The sequence below is a fragment of the Camelina sativa genome, chromosome 11 (genome assembly GCF_000633955.1).
Source record: "Camelina sativa cultivar DH55 chromosome 11, Cs, whole genome shotgun sequence".
NCBI classification, from domain to species: Eukaryota; Viridiplantae; Streptophyta; class Magnoliopsida; order Brassicales; family Brassicaceae; genus Camelina; species Camelina sativa.
Genome location: NC_025695.1, coordinates 7,295,050 through 7,305,904, shown reverse-complemented (window position 1 = coordinate 7,305,904; position 10,855 = coordinate 7,295,050). Strand labels below are relative to the sequence as shown.

The window sequence follows — 10,855 nt, the reverse complement described above, 5'->3', positions numbered from 1 at the left end:
TAAAAACTAATGGCACAGTGCTAAAGGGGACCTTTGCTTGGCGGAGTTCATAAATTTCCAAGAATAGCTGCTTTGACAGCTCTTCTAGACCTTCAACCTCCGCCTCCATTAGTTTGATATCTGTAAAAGAAAAATATTAATGATTCGAGGAAATATCGCCAGATGGTAACTAATATGCTGAGCTAATATCTCATATTATTATATTATGTACACTATAAAATTCCAAGGAAAATACGTGATCCTATGCTTGCCTTAAATCTGGTAATAGGGGGAAAACTGTAACATGCAACCTATTTTCTATCGGAACGTCTAAATATTTCAGCTCGCATAAACAAGATGAAAATTTAATCTGTCAAATAAATTTAGACAGATAGTGCACATATAAATTCTAATGGCGTCAAAGATAGTGCACATATAAAATCACTCTCTAGGAAGATAATGTTGTGCAGCCACAACTGCATCTGAAACTAAATCATATAAACTGACCTNAACTGCAAGAATATACTGATCATCATCGTGACAGGATCTTTTGTGCCCGCCTGTAAATAATCTAATTACTATTCCATGTCGTAAATAAGTAAACAAATGATGATTACGGATGCAGCCATTCATAATAAAGGGTATAACAAAACAAGAGATTACCTCCTTGAAAACGACACTCTGTAGAGACTGCAGATAAACAATGGATATAACAGAGAAGTTAGTAACACTGGTTCACAATTACAACTGAGAAAAACATTTAACAAGGGATATTGACGACATTTTCATCTAACGAAACCATTATTCTCCTGAGAACAGCTACAAACATCACATCCCAGAACAACACACAATGTAATGAGATCCACAAATTTTAAATCTATCGATCTACTGAGATCTTTGAAAATATTGTAAGAAACTCTGCATCAAATTTCTATTAAATAACTACCACTAACCACACAGAATCCATAATCCATTGTTACATGCATGCGGAAAATTTTAACAGTCTTGCAATACTAGGATACATAAATAGAGTTAGAAGTACTGAAGGCTTGCACCTCACATAAAACACAAAAAAACAAAATTACCTTTAACATCTTATACACACAGTAGATGGAACACGCATAGCCAAGTAAGTTCTGCACATGACCCTTCCAAGTACGAGAAAAAGCAGCAGCATCCTGCAAATGAAATGAAGTTAAATAAGTGCTTATAAAATGTTTATATTACAACATAACAAGACAACCAAGAAATTAACCTAAGTAACAGATAATTTAGTTGAAGATGTCATTGCCATGCCAATGAGTAGAATTCTGTAAATAAATTAAAAACTAATGGCACAGTGCTAAAGGGGACCTTTGCTTGGCGGAGTTCATAAATTTCCAAGAATAGCTGCTTTGACAGCTCTTCTAGACCTTCAACCTCCGCCTCCATTAGTTTGATATCTGTAAAAGAAAAATATTAATGATTCGAGGAAATATCGCCAGATGGTAACTAATATGCTGAGCTAATATCTCATATTATTATATTATGTACACTATAAAATTCCAAGGAAAATACGTGATCCTATGCTTGCCTTAAATCTGGTAATAGGGGGAAAACTGTAACATGCAACCTATTTTCTATCGGAACGTCTAAATATTTCAGCTCGCATAAACAAGATGAAAATTTAATCTGTCAAATAAATTTAGACAGATAGTGCACATATAAATTCTAATGGCGTCAAAGATAGTGCACATATAAAATCACTCTCTAGGAAGATAATGTTGTGCAGCCACAACTGCATCTGAAACTAAATCATATAAACTGACCTTGCTCCTTTTGGTCATCTTGAACTGACCGCACCACAGTTCCGACAAATCTTCTAAGGAAAGACCTACCCTTTTGATGCTGGAAATCAAAACCACCAGATGATTACTTCCTAAGCTCATTTTAGAATTAACATAAAGAGAAAAGCTTAATTATGAAATTTATCAGTCTATGCGGAAAAATTGTCTTTATGGCATTTCGACTGATGCATAGAAAAGTGTTATGATAACAACAACCAATTCAGAGCCTGAAGAGCATTATAACATTGAGTATATAAATACACAGATCTGATAAGCATCCTAACCCAAATGCAGAATGGTCAAGAATTTGAAACTTCAAATTATAATCACATATGGGATATGCTAAAATAGAACAAGGAAACATACCTCTTCCGATACTTGACTTCGTTCCACCTCCACTTGACATAAAATAATTTTCTTCTTCTTAGCTATGCAAGTCTCAATTGATTGCATCAGTTGCCTTTCCAGCGATTTTATTTCTGATCCTTCAATCTCCCTATAGTTTCCAGAGAGAAAAAAGACAGGAAAACATGCTGTTAGATCACAAAATTTCCCAATCCAGCTACTCTTCTATCGCTGTAGAACCATTTACATCACAGAAGATGAATTCAGAGTTCACCTACTTCAAGTCAAAATCTACAGAACCATTTGCCTCATCGAAGGATAAGTGTTAAAGTAACATTTTCTGTCCACATCAACCCGGTCACCTTTTTGCTCTCAGTTCCAAAAATAAAGTGGCAATTGACGCATGAAGAGCTAACTATGTCTATCTATTTATTCACTCCAGTTTACGGTGCCATCAGAGGAAAATACACTATAGATAGCCGCAACAAAACTAAACAGCAAAACCATTACCAGATTTAAGCACAAGCTAGAAGAAAATATAGGAGCAATGATAGAGGGAAGTACCTAATGAAGAGAGATATATAACTGTAAGGCAAATTTACAGCTCCAAAACCAGATAAGACGGCCATGAGGGTCACACCAATGACCCCGATTCTGCTGACCAATTGAGGCATTGAAAAAAAACCTTTCAAAATAAAAGGGTGTTTAAGGTAAGCAGTCCAATAAGCGGTGATAAGATCTTAAGCATCCAAAACAAAAAGAACTGAGAGCGTTTGTATATATAAAAGCTATTGTCGAGCATAAATAGACAAAAGCATCAAGAAGGCAGGATTATTGATTTACGAAATATTCTGAAGGTATTTTCTACAGTCAAGCAATCATAGTCAGTGCAAACATGCTCAGATACTCCTTTCAAGTGAGTAAAACATTAATCCTACTCCACAAATTTTCAAAAGTACACTTGGTTCATAAATATGTTAATAAGATCTAACTGACACTTAAGATCAACTTTCTTCTTGCCTACACAGTGTTGAAGGGAGAGAGAGGGTGCATAAACTCAAAGAGGTACCTTTGTCTGAAGGCATAGGAAAATGAATGCCCATGCGCCAGAAAGCATAAAGGAAGGCGGTCAAGAATAAAAAGGCCCCAACAGCAGCACGTTCCCTTCTAACACCTGAAATGTGGTGCTATGATATTAAATCGAAAAAGACGGAAGGATCAATTCCATAAGGCAATGCTTATACATATTCTCCCATATCAATCCAAATAGAAACTCGTGTATGATGAGAAAATCAGCATATGAATTTACGCCAAACAATAATACAGTGTCAATCATCAGGCCCCATACTATTTCTAAGAGACAAACTGATCATATGCAAAAAAGAACTGTTCAACCCAGGTTATTAACATACATGTAATATTTTAGGAATTCCAAGGACACTTGAAATGACACACAATTATCAAAAAAGGAAAAAAGGAAGAACATCAATACAATAGGTGGCATGAGGAAAAAGGCTTTACCAGTATTGCGAAGCATCAAATAGCAATGATAATAAGGTAACATGAAAACAAGTAGCACTATCAAACAAAAGAGATCCACCTTCCAGTTTACCATCCTTGCCCTGCAAAGATAAAAAAAGTTACATATAAGTCTGATGATATGTCTCGGATCTAATGCAGAACTAAATTGATGTAATTTTCAAAGCTCAATGCAGAACTACATTCACAGCCCTGACATATAATGTTAAATGATAGAATTCATCAACGATGCTACACATTATTCAGCAATATAAGTTTTCACATGAATCAATGCTGCATGTATTACTCTCATTCATCAAAACAGTAGTTGCAAGAAAAAAAAAACTTAGGTCACCAAACTCAGACCAAAATTCAGCTGCGGAACAATTCGATAAAGTAAACAAGCAAGTGGGAAAAGCTTACTCTCGAGATAAAACAGGGATGATTTCGAAGAGAACGAGCTGTAAGAGGTTGCAAGAGAAGGCGAAGACGATGCTGAAAATGATTTGAACCAAGGCTCGCTTCTCTTCGTACTCCTTGTAAAGCCTCCGATTGAGAAACCAGAGACCGGCCGATCCTAACAGACACAGAGATCCCATCACCAGTATCCCCTCGAAGATCGCCCATCCGTAACCCATCTCTCCTCTCTCTCTCTAACAAGGAACAAGTGAGAAATTTTGGTTTTCTTTTTTGCCCCAATTTCAAAGCTTGATCCATCAAACCACACTAAACCGGATCTCCGTACCAAATTTATCAATTTCCGGTACAATTACCCAAATTCAGAGACACATTAGTAAATTGCTGGCAAAACAGTAATGTAATGTATGTAAGTATACTCCTTCATATATTATCAAGGCCCAAAAATACAATATTGTCCAATGTCAAGAATACAAAATACAAAATACAAAGAACTTATAAGACTATAAATAAATGGAGAAAATAAAATAAACAATGAAGGCAAAACTCTGACGAAAGAAACAAAGCCAAAATGCTAAGATATATGAAAAACAAGATTTGAGACTCACATGAAGAACAAAGAATAGATTTCAAACGAAAAAAAAATACTGAAGACAGTTTTTGATAGATAAATTTATAACATGGGGCGATCAACTAGTAGAAGCAAACGCAGCAAGAACATTAGCTTGAGAAGGCGGTAGGCCACCTAGGATTGGCTGCAACTGATTTCCATAAAGCGAGATCAGGTGGGAGAAAGTCCTGCCTACTATTGCTTTCACTTCTACTTTTTCCACTGGCGACTCCACTACTTGTCCAAATATTTTAATCAGGTCCGGAACATGAGGGAGGATCTGATTTTGGCAATCAAAAAAAAGAATTCACAAAATGCACACACCAAGTAATAATATTAACCCAAAGTCGAAATTTTTTTGCATGGGAAAAATATACCTCTGGGTTGGATGCCAAAACTAGCGAATATATACAGCTGTAAACAGCCATGGACTCTTCTTGATCTTCTTTTAGAGGTAGACCTCTTAACAACACTGGAAGTACCTGGATTTTATTACTTAGGGATGAGTACAGTGTTTCCATAAGTTTCAGCAAGTACACAAAAAGATAGATGAAACTGGCCTAAGCCCCCTAAGATCATACTTGATTTAGCGGGACTAGTTCAGGATGAACAACAATCATCCTTGCGGTAGCACCTGCTGCATTATCCCTAACAGCAAGCTCTGGTTCTGAATCCCCGAAAAGAGGGGAAAGTTTTCGTAGCACATCACCAAAATATCTTGTATTGAGTCAAGGGGAGACAAATATGGCATGGACTGACAATTTTCTCATGTTCTCCCAAAACCCCAAGAGAAAACCGAGAGAAACAGTTTTAACGATTAGAGTAGAGTTGAATCATGTAACACGAAAAGGATACTTAAGAGCAGCTTCACCCCCATTTTTGCAAAGCTCTCCAACACAGAAAGCTGCATTTCTTCTGTTAGTTGCGTCTGGTGACCCCAATTCTTTGAGCACCAAGGGCATTAACCTCTGCAAGAAAAATACTCCCGATGGTTGGTTTGAATACAGCACACACACCAATCATAGAAAACATAAGATGAGAAAACTTACATCAACATAGGCAGAGATTGGAGGGCCCATGTCTTGAGCAACTTCAGCAAGACTAGCAACTACCATTGTCCTGTCCTGTGGGGGACGTGAAGCTTTCTACAGACACACAATAGTGGACCAGTGAGTATCTAAATTTTCAATGGAAGAAGTTATGTCAATGAATACTGTAATCACTAATACCCACCGCAAATTTCATCAACGGCTCAAAGAATTTGGCAAAGACAGGTTCAAAATGAGAACCCATACACTTTGCAAAGGCGGGAAGGAGGTCAGAAACTGCATCCATGAGGACCTCATCATGTCCAGTATCATCATCGTCAATATCACTCTCATCTTCTCCGTACTGCTGGCAAGCTGCTTTCTCCGTCAGCAGTAGCAACGTCGCATCAACAAGGGATGATAAATCTAGAAAGTAGAAACCATTGTCAGCACATGATACAAGAGTAAGATCAATTGAATATCCTGAATTACATCAAATTGACTCCAACAAGAATAGACACCCACAATTTTGAATGGCTACGTAACCATAATCCTTCATGATATCCGCTACGCTCATGCAAGCCTGAGCAACAACCTCCTTGTCGTCATCTTTAGTCATAGTTTTGATATAATTATTCATAACTGCATCTGCAATGGAAAAAAAAACTGTCATAACTTCTTCTCGTCGTTCTTGTTCTTAATGAGAAAAAAATGCTGTGTAGTATGCGTTACCAAGAATTTCATTTGCCTTCCCAGCTCCATCCTACATAAGATCAAAACATTCCGAAAACCATGGCTGGAAATTAGAAAGGAATGGAGAGGATGGGGAGGAGAGAGAGTGGAAAAAATATAGAAATATGCATGAGTAAGTCTCTTACATTGTGATTCTGGAAGATAGCATGCGCTGCAGCCAATATATCTGAAATTACAACAGATAAAAGAGTTATAAGTTTGGAGACTCAAAATAGAATGAGGAGCTGTAATGTCCCTATCATTATCAAGTCTAACCCATAGATTAGGTAAGCTTTTAAAAACTTAACAGATCCGCTGAGCTTCATATATCTAATACGACTTGAGTGAACAAAAAATTGCAAAAGAAGAGGGCCTAGACAGTTGACCACATATCAACCAAAGGCGGCAAGAAGGAAAACTGGCACATCGATCAGGCAAGTTTACTTATGTTGGGAAGAAGCTATGAGTCTATCAAACAACATTTACTAAGTTATGTGCCTAGGAAAATTAATCAGTCCCCTCCCACGGAAGAGACCCCAAGGGTTATGAAAGAGGTCTTCTGTGTCGGCACAGTTCCGGCCCAGTAAAAATAATGGCAATCAATGGATTAAAATGTCACATAATCAATAGATCGAAAACTCACGTTTCAAACCAGTGACTGCTTGAAGCCGAACATCTTCATGAAAATATGCAGAATGTTTGTCCATAATCTTCAATGATTCCTCGAGGTAGCTTATAAGTGAGTTAAGAGACATGAAAAAGGTTTCTTGAAAAAAGACAAAGAAGAATAACCATTAAGTTAAGGGAAAATTGAAGGATACGGTGCAAAAGAAGCTTTAGTGTGGAGTGCAAACAGGCCAAGTGCTTGAGTTGCAGCTGCCTTTTCATCCAAAACTCCTGTTCGAACGCTAATGTTCCGAACTCTGGGCTCATCATGAGCATCATCATCAGAAGATACCCCACCAAAATCATTGACATGTTCATCGTCTGACTCATCAAAGTCCACTGCAGATCCATCATCAAGATTGCACGACGCAAATACTAATGGCATAACGCGAGGTAAATACTGCGAAAAATGTACTTTCTGTTTACTTGAACCTAATCACTGAATTCAAAGCTATTATAAAGTCTATTAGAAAGCAATGTATGCCTACCTGGGCAAAAGCGTCATCCAATATTTCAGCTATGTTGCTGAAGAATCCATGAGTATATTCTCGCAACTCACTGAAGTCCAATTCAAATCCCTGGTATTTTGTGATTGTGAGCTCTTTCTTTCACAAATAACATATATAGTTCAAAGAAAAAGAATATGGTAAGGCAATTACTGATATTGCAGCATCAATGAAAGGTGGCAAAATCGCCTCCATCCCTATTCTCCCAACAGACATTGCGACAATCCCTACAAGCTCAGTAGACCTTGCACGGGCACGAAGATCCTCGTCCTTGGTGAGAACCATGTAAAACTTCATCAACTCCAGAACGCTCTCAGCATATGGATTGAATGCTTGCTCAGCAGCAGCAGCAACCGATCCTATTGCAGACTGCAAGCAAGTAGCACAGCGCGTAAATAAATATTTCAGATACCAATTCAAAAGAAACTCTTGCAAAGATTTGTCAGTGTACCATGCATGTCTCTTGTAGATTACGCGGACTACTTTTGAGGGCGGCCATAAGCTTCTGCATTAAATGATCAAGCAAAGGAACAATTTCCTCTCCCATGTTCTCACAGAAGGCTGCTAAAGCGAAGTGTGACTTTTCCTGAAGACAATAATGAGAAATGTTACTAATAACCAAGGTTACATGTTATCATGGCAGAAAGGTGCATTTCCACAAAATAAAACACAAACCACGCTCAGCTCGCTGCTTTAAATTTTTACCTTCACTTCCTCAGATGAATCTTCAATCGCAGTTAATAGGCATGGAAGAACAATCTGATAGTGTGACAGAATTTCGGGCTGAAGATGCTCGGCGAATTGGCCTATTGCAAATGACGCAGCCCCTCGAACCATTTGCTCAGGGTCTCTTAAAGCTCCTAAGACTATATTAAGAACAGGTTCCAGCTTCTCTTTCATCATATCAAAGCAACCCTCTGATATAACACCTAGAGCTGTTGCAGACGCTTCCCGACACTTCGGATTTGTATTTTGATAGTACACGGAAGCAAATTCCAAAACAGGGGGGAAGACATGCTTTGGCAGGTTCATAGCTAGTGTGTCAATAACTTCAGCAGCTGCACGATCAGGAGCAAGATCATCATCGTCCTCTTGATCAGACGACTCAGCGAGTAAAGGGCACATAACTTTCAAAATTGGTATGACTAGCTTATGTTTTTTAAGGGAATTGTATTTGTACTTTGCCAACCATGAAACTATTTGGATTGCCTGGTAAATAAATGGAGTAAGGTGTAAGGAATCATAACATCACAAGTTGAACCTATCTCAAGGGAAACAGAGTAATTCAGCTAACCTGGTGACGGGTGCTACTTTCCAGGTTTTGATTACAGGAAACTTCAAGAGAGAAGTCCACGATTGATTTGACAGAATCTCCAAGAAGGGGTGCAGGAGATTCAATCAGCTCATCAAAAATTTCAAAAGCAAGTATAGCTACATCCTCCTCTCCAGATGCAATACATTTCCTTGATACATTCAATATACTGGGAATGAACTCTCGGAACTTAACCTGATAGAAATGACATAAGCATATATCCCAAATCAGTCTTTAAACTATCTTAACAAAATGTTCTCCCAAACAAAATAGAAAAGTTACACATCCTACAGCAATGAATTTAAGGTACTTTTAAGACATTTAAACATGTCTATAACAATAACAAGAAAGAGAAAAGTCGCTAGATTTTTACCACTTCATCCCCGTCGTTTGTGAATTCCAGAAAAGAACCCACCGCCCTGATAAATCACAGAAGCTTGTAAAGAGTAGAGATAAAAGGTCCAAGAGAAGAGGAACATGTTTTGTATATTCCAGAGAAAGTAAATTACTTGAGAGCAGCAATTCTGACTCGACTGCTGCTTTCATCCTGCATACACTTGAGAAGAAGAGCCTGCAAGTCGGCAAAATATGGCCTAAATGTGTTCCCAATCGTTTCTGTCAAAGAGCTGAAAAGGATCAATGCTACCTACAAAACAAACAAACAAAGAGTTACCAAAGTGAACAAAAACACTCATCAAATAGACAACACGAGACAGAGAGAGTTTCACAAGAAAGTTACTTCACGATGGTCTTCTTGAGAACTCTGACTACACTGGAAGAGAAAAGTTAACAAATCAGGCCACTCTCCAGCCGGAACAGCGTACTTGGCTACTACACTCACAACATTGGCACTCGCACGCCTCACAGGTGGACTGTAAAAAAAAATCCAATAAAGAATTTAAAAACTCAAATCCCAATCGAAACAAGAGATGAAGTAAGGTTCTACCTATTCTCCGCAGTGATACTCTCGATTAAGGACTGTTTAACATGCAGTTTAATCTGAGGAGAAAGCTTAGTCCAATGTCCGGTGATTCTTTTGCGAAGGAGTACGGCGGCGAGCTGGCGGACGTTAGGGGTTTTAGCGGTGCGGAGATGCTGAATGAGGGCGGGAACAACTTGAGGATCTTTGGCAAGACGATTGATCTGATCCTCAGCTTGACGACGAGCATCATTGTCCGGCATAAGGAACTGGATCAACAGAAGCTCCAGAGATTGCGCCATGATTTGCAAATCGATTGATGAACTCTCTCCCGAAGAAGAAGAAGCAGACAGAGGCTGCTCTCTCAAGTAGACAGCGAATAGGGTTTTTCTAATGTTTTGTTTTGCCCCTTTTTTATTAATTTTGCGAGGGTTTTGCTTATTTTGCCAGATTAGTAATTTAATTATCCACTTTCTATTAGTGGTAAAACTTAATTATGAGTTTGACTAATAAAGTTGTTGGCGCCTCACTGGTTTACACTGGCACTCGAATGACATGGGAGTGAATCAGAAGCATTCAGACCAAAGTAAACGTAGATCTTGCCTTGACTTGGTCATACTTGTGTTAATTGTAATTACATACTTTTGCGGTTTTATACAGTGATGAACAAACAAATATGTTTTTTTATAGCAGAAAAGCTCAATATTATTCAACAAGGTGTGTAATGATTCTTATCGACTGCAACTCAAAAAGGCTGAACAAACAGCAACAAATGATTATAACTTAATTTGTAAAGAGTTATACAGATCTCTCTTTAAACGAGACTATAAATTGTGAGACCTATATGATTTTTATGGTTTTTCTATAGCCGAGGATATTTTACATCTCAATGTCTTCGAGTTCTGGTAAAGAAAACCTGAGAAGAGCTGCAATTCCAGTCAGCTGTGCCAATTCGGCAAGTTACATCAAAAACTTGTTATTTAAGTGTTTGGCACAA

General features: G+C 38.0%; 2 protein-coding genes across 4 annotated transcripts in view; both read right to left on the bottom strand.

The window, feature by feature from the left end:
* LOC104722157 (GPCR-type G protein 2) overlaps window positions 1–4,448 on the bottom strand; it is a gene marked incomplete in the record, with an annotated part of 6,296 nt that extends 1,848 nt beyond the window's left edge. Inside the window, 10 exon segments of the mRNA XM_019232983.1 lie at window positions 493–539; window positions 643–669; window positions 1,065–1,157; window positions 1,333–1,421; window positions 1,788–1,866; window positions 2,172–2,301; window positions 2,715–2,835; window positions 3,220–3,324; window positions 3,672–3,772; window positions 4,092–4,448. Coding sequence (XP_019088528.1) covers window positions 493–539; window positions 643–669; window positions 1,065–1,157; window positions 1,333–1,421; window positions 1,788–1,866; window positions 2,172–2,301; window positions 2,715–2,835; window positions 3,220–3,324; window positions 3,672–3,772; window positions 4,092–4,306 — 1,007 coding nt within the window.
* The window catches only part of LOC104722155 (importin-4-like), a 7,468-nt gene continuing 1,102 nt past the window's right edge, over window positions 4,490–10,855 (bottom strand). Inside the window, exons 1-20 of one of the 3 annotated variants that reach the window (XM_010440268.2) lie at window positions 9,886–10,266; window positions 9,679–9,811; window positions 9,449–9,585; window positions 9,313–9,358; window positions 8,922–9,134; window positions 8,333–8,836; window positions 8,079–8,213; window positions 7,781–7,996; window positions 7,610–7,699; window positions 7,277–7,521; window positions 7,099–7,187; window positions 6,602–6,642; window positions 6,456–6,486; window positions 6,249–6,371; window positions 5,929–6,149; window positions 5,745–5,840; window positions 5,551–5,663; window positions 5,277–5,412; window positions 5,073–5,177; window positions 4,490–4,975 (exon numbers count right to left, since the gene is read on the bottom strand). In XM_010440268.2, coding sequence (XP_010438570.1) covers window positions 4,775–4,975; window positions 5,073–5,177; window positions 5,277–5,412; window positions 5,551–5,663; window positions 5,745–5,840; window positions 5,929–6,149; window positions 6,249–6,371; window positions 6,456–6,486; window positions 6,602–6,642; window positions 7,099–7,187; window positions 7,277–7,521; window positions 7,610–7,699; window positions 7,781–7,996; window positions 8,079–8,213; window positions 8,333–8,836; window positions 8,922–9,134; window positions 9,313–9,358; window positions 9,449–9,585; window positions 9,679–9,811; window positions 9,886–10,160 — 3,150 coding nt within the window. In that variant the 5' untranslated portion in view covers window positions 10,161–10,266 and the 3' untranslated portion in view covers window positions 4,490–4,774. Of the gene's footprint in view, window positions 4,976–5,072; window positions 5,178–5,276; window positions 5,413–5,550; window positions 5,664–5,744; window positions 5,841–5,928; window positions 6,150–6,248; window positions 6,372–6,455; window positions 6,487–6,601; window positions 6,643–7,098; window positions 7,188–7,276; window positions 7,522–7,609; window positions 7,700–7,780; window positions 7,997–8,078; window positions 8,214–8,332; window positions 8,837–8,921; window positions 9,135–9,312; window positions 9,359–9,448; window positions 9,586–9,678; window positions 9,812–9,885; window positions 10,267–10,855 lie in introns of those variants that run through there. The other 2 variants (XM_010440269.2, XM_019232975.1) reach the window with 2 other exon arrangements.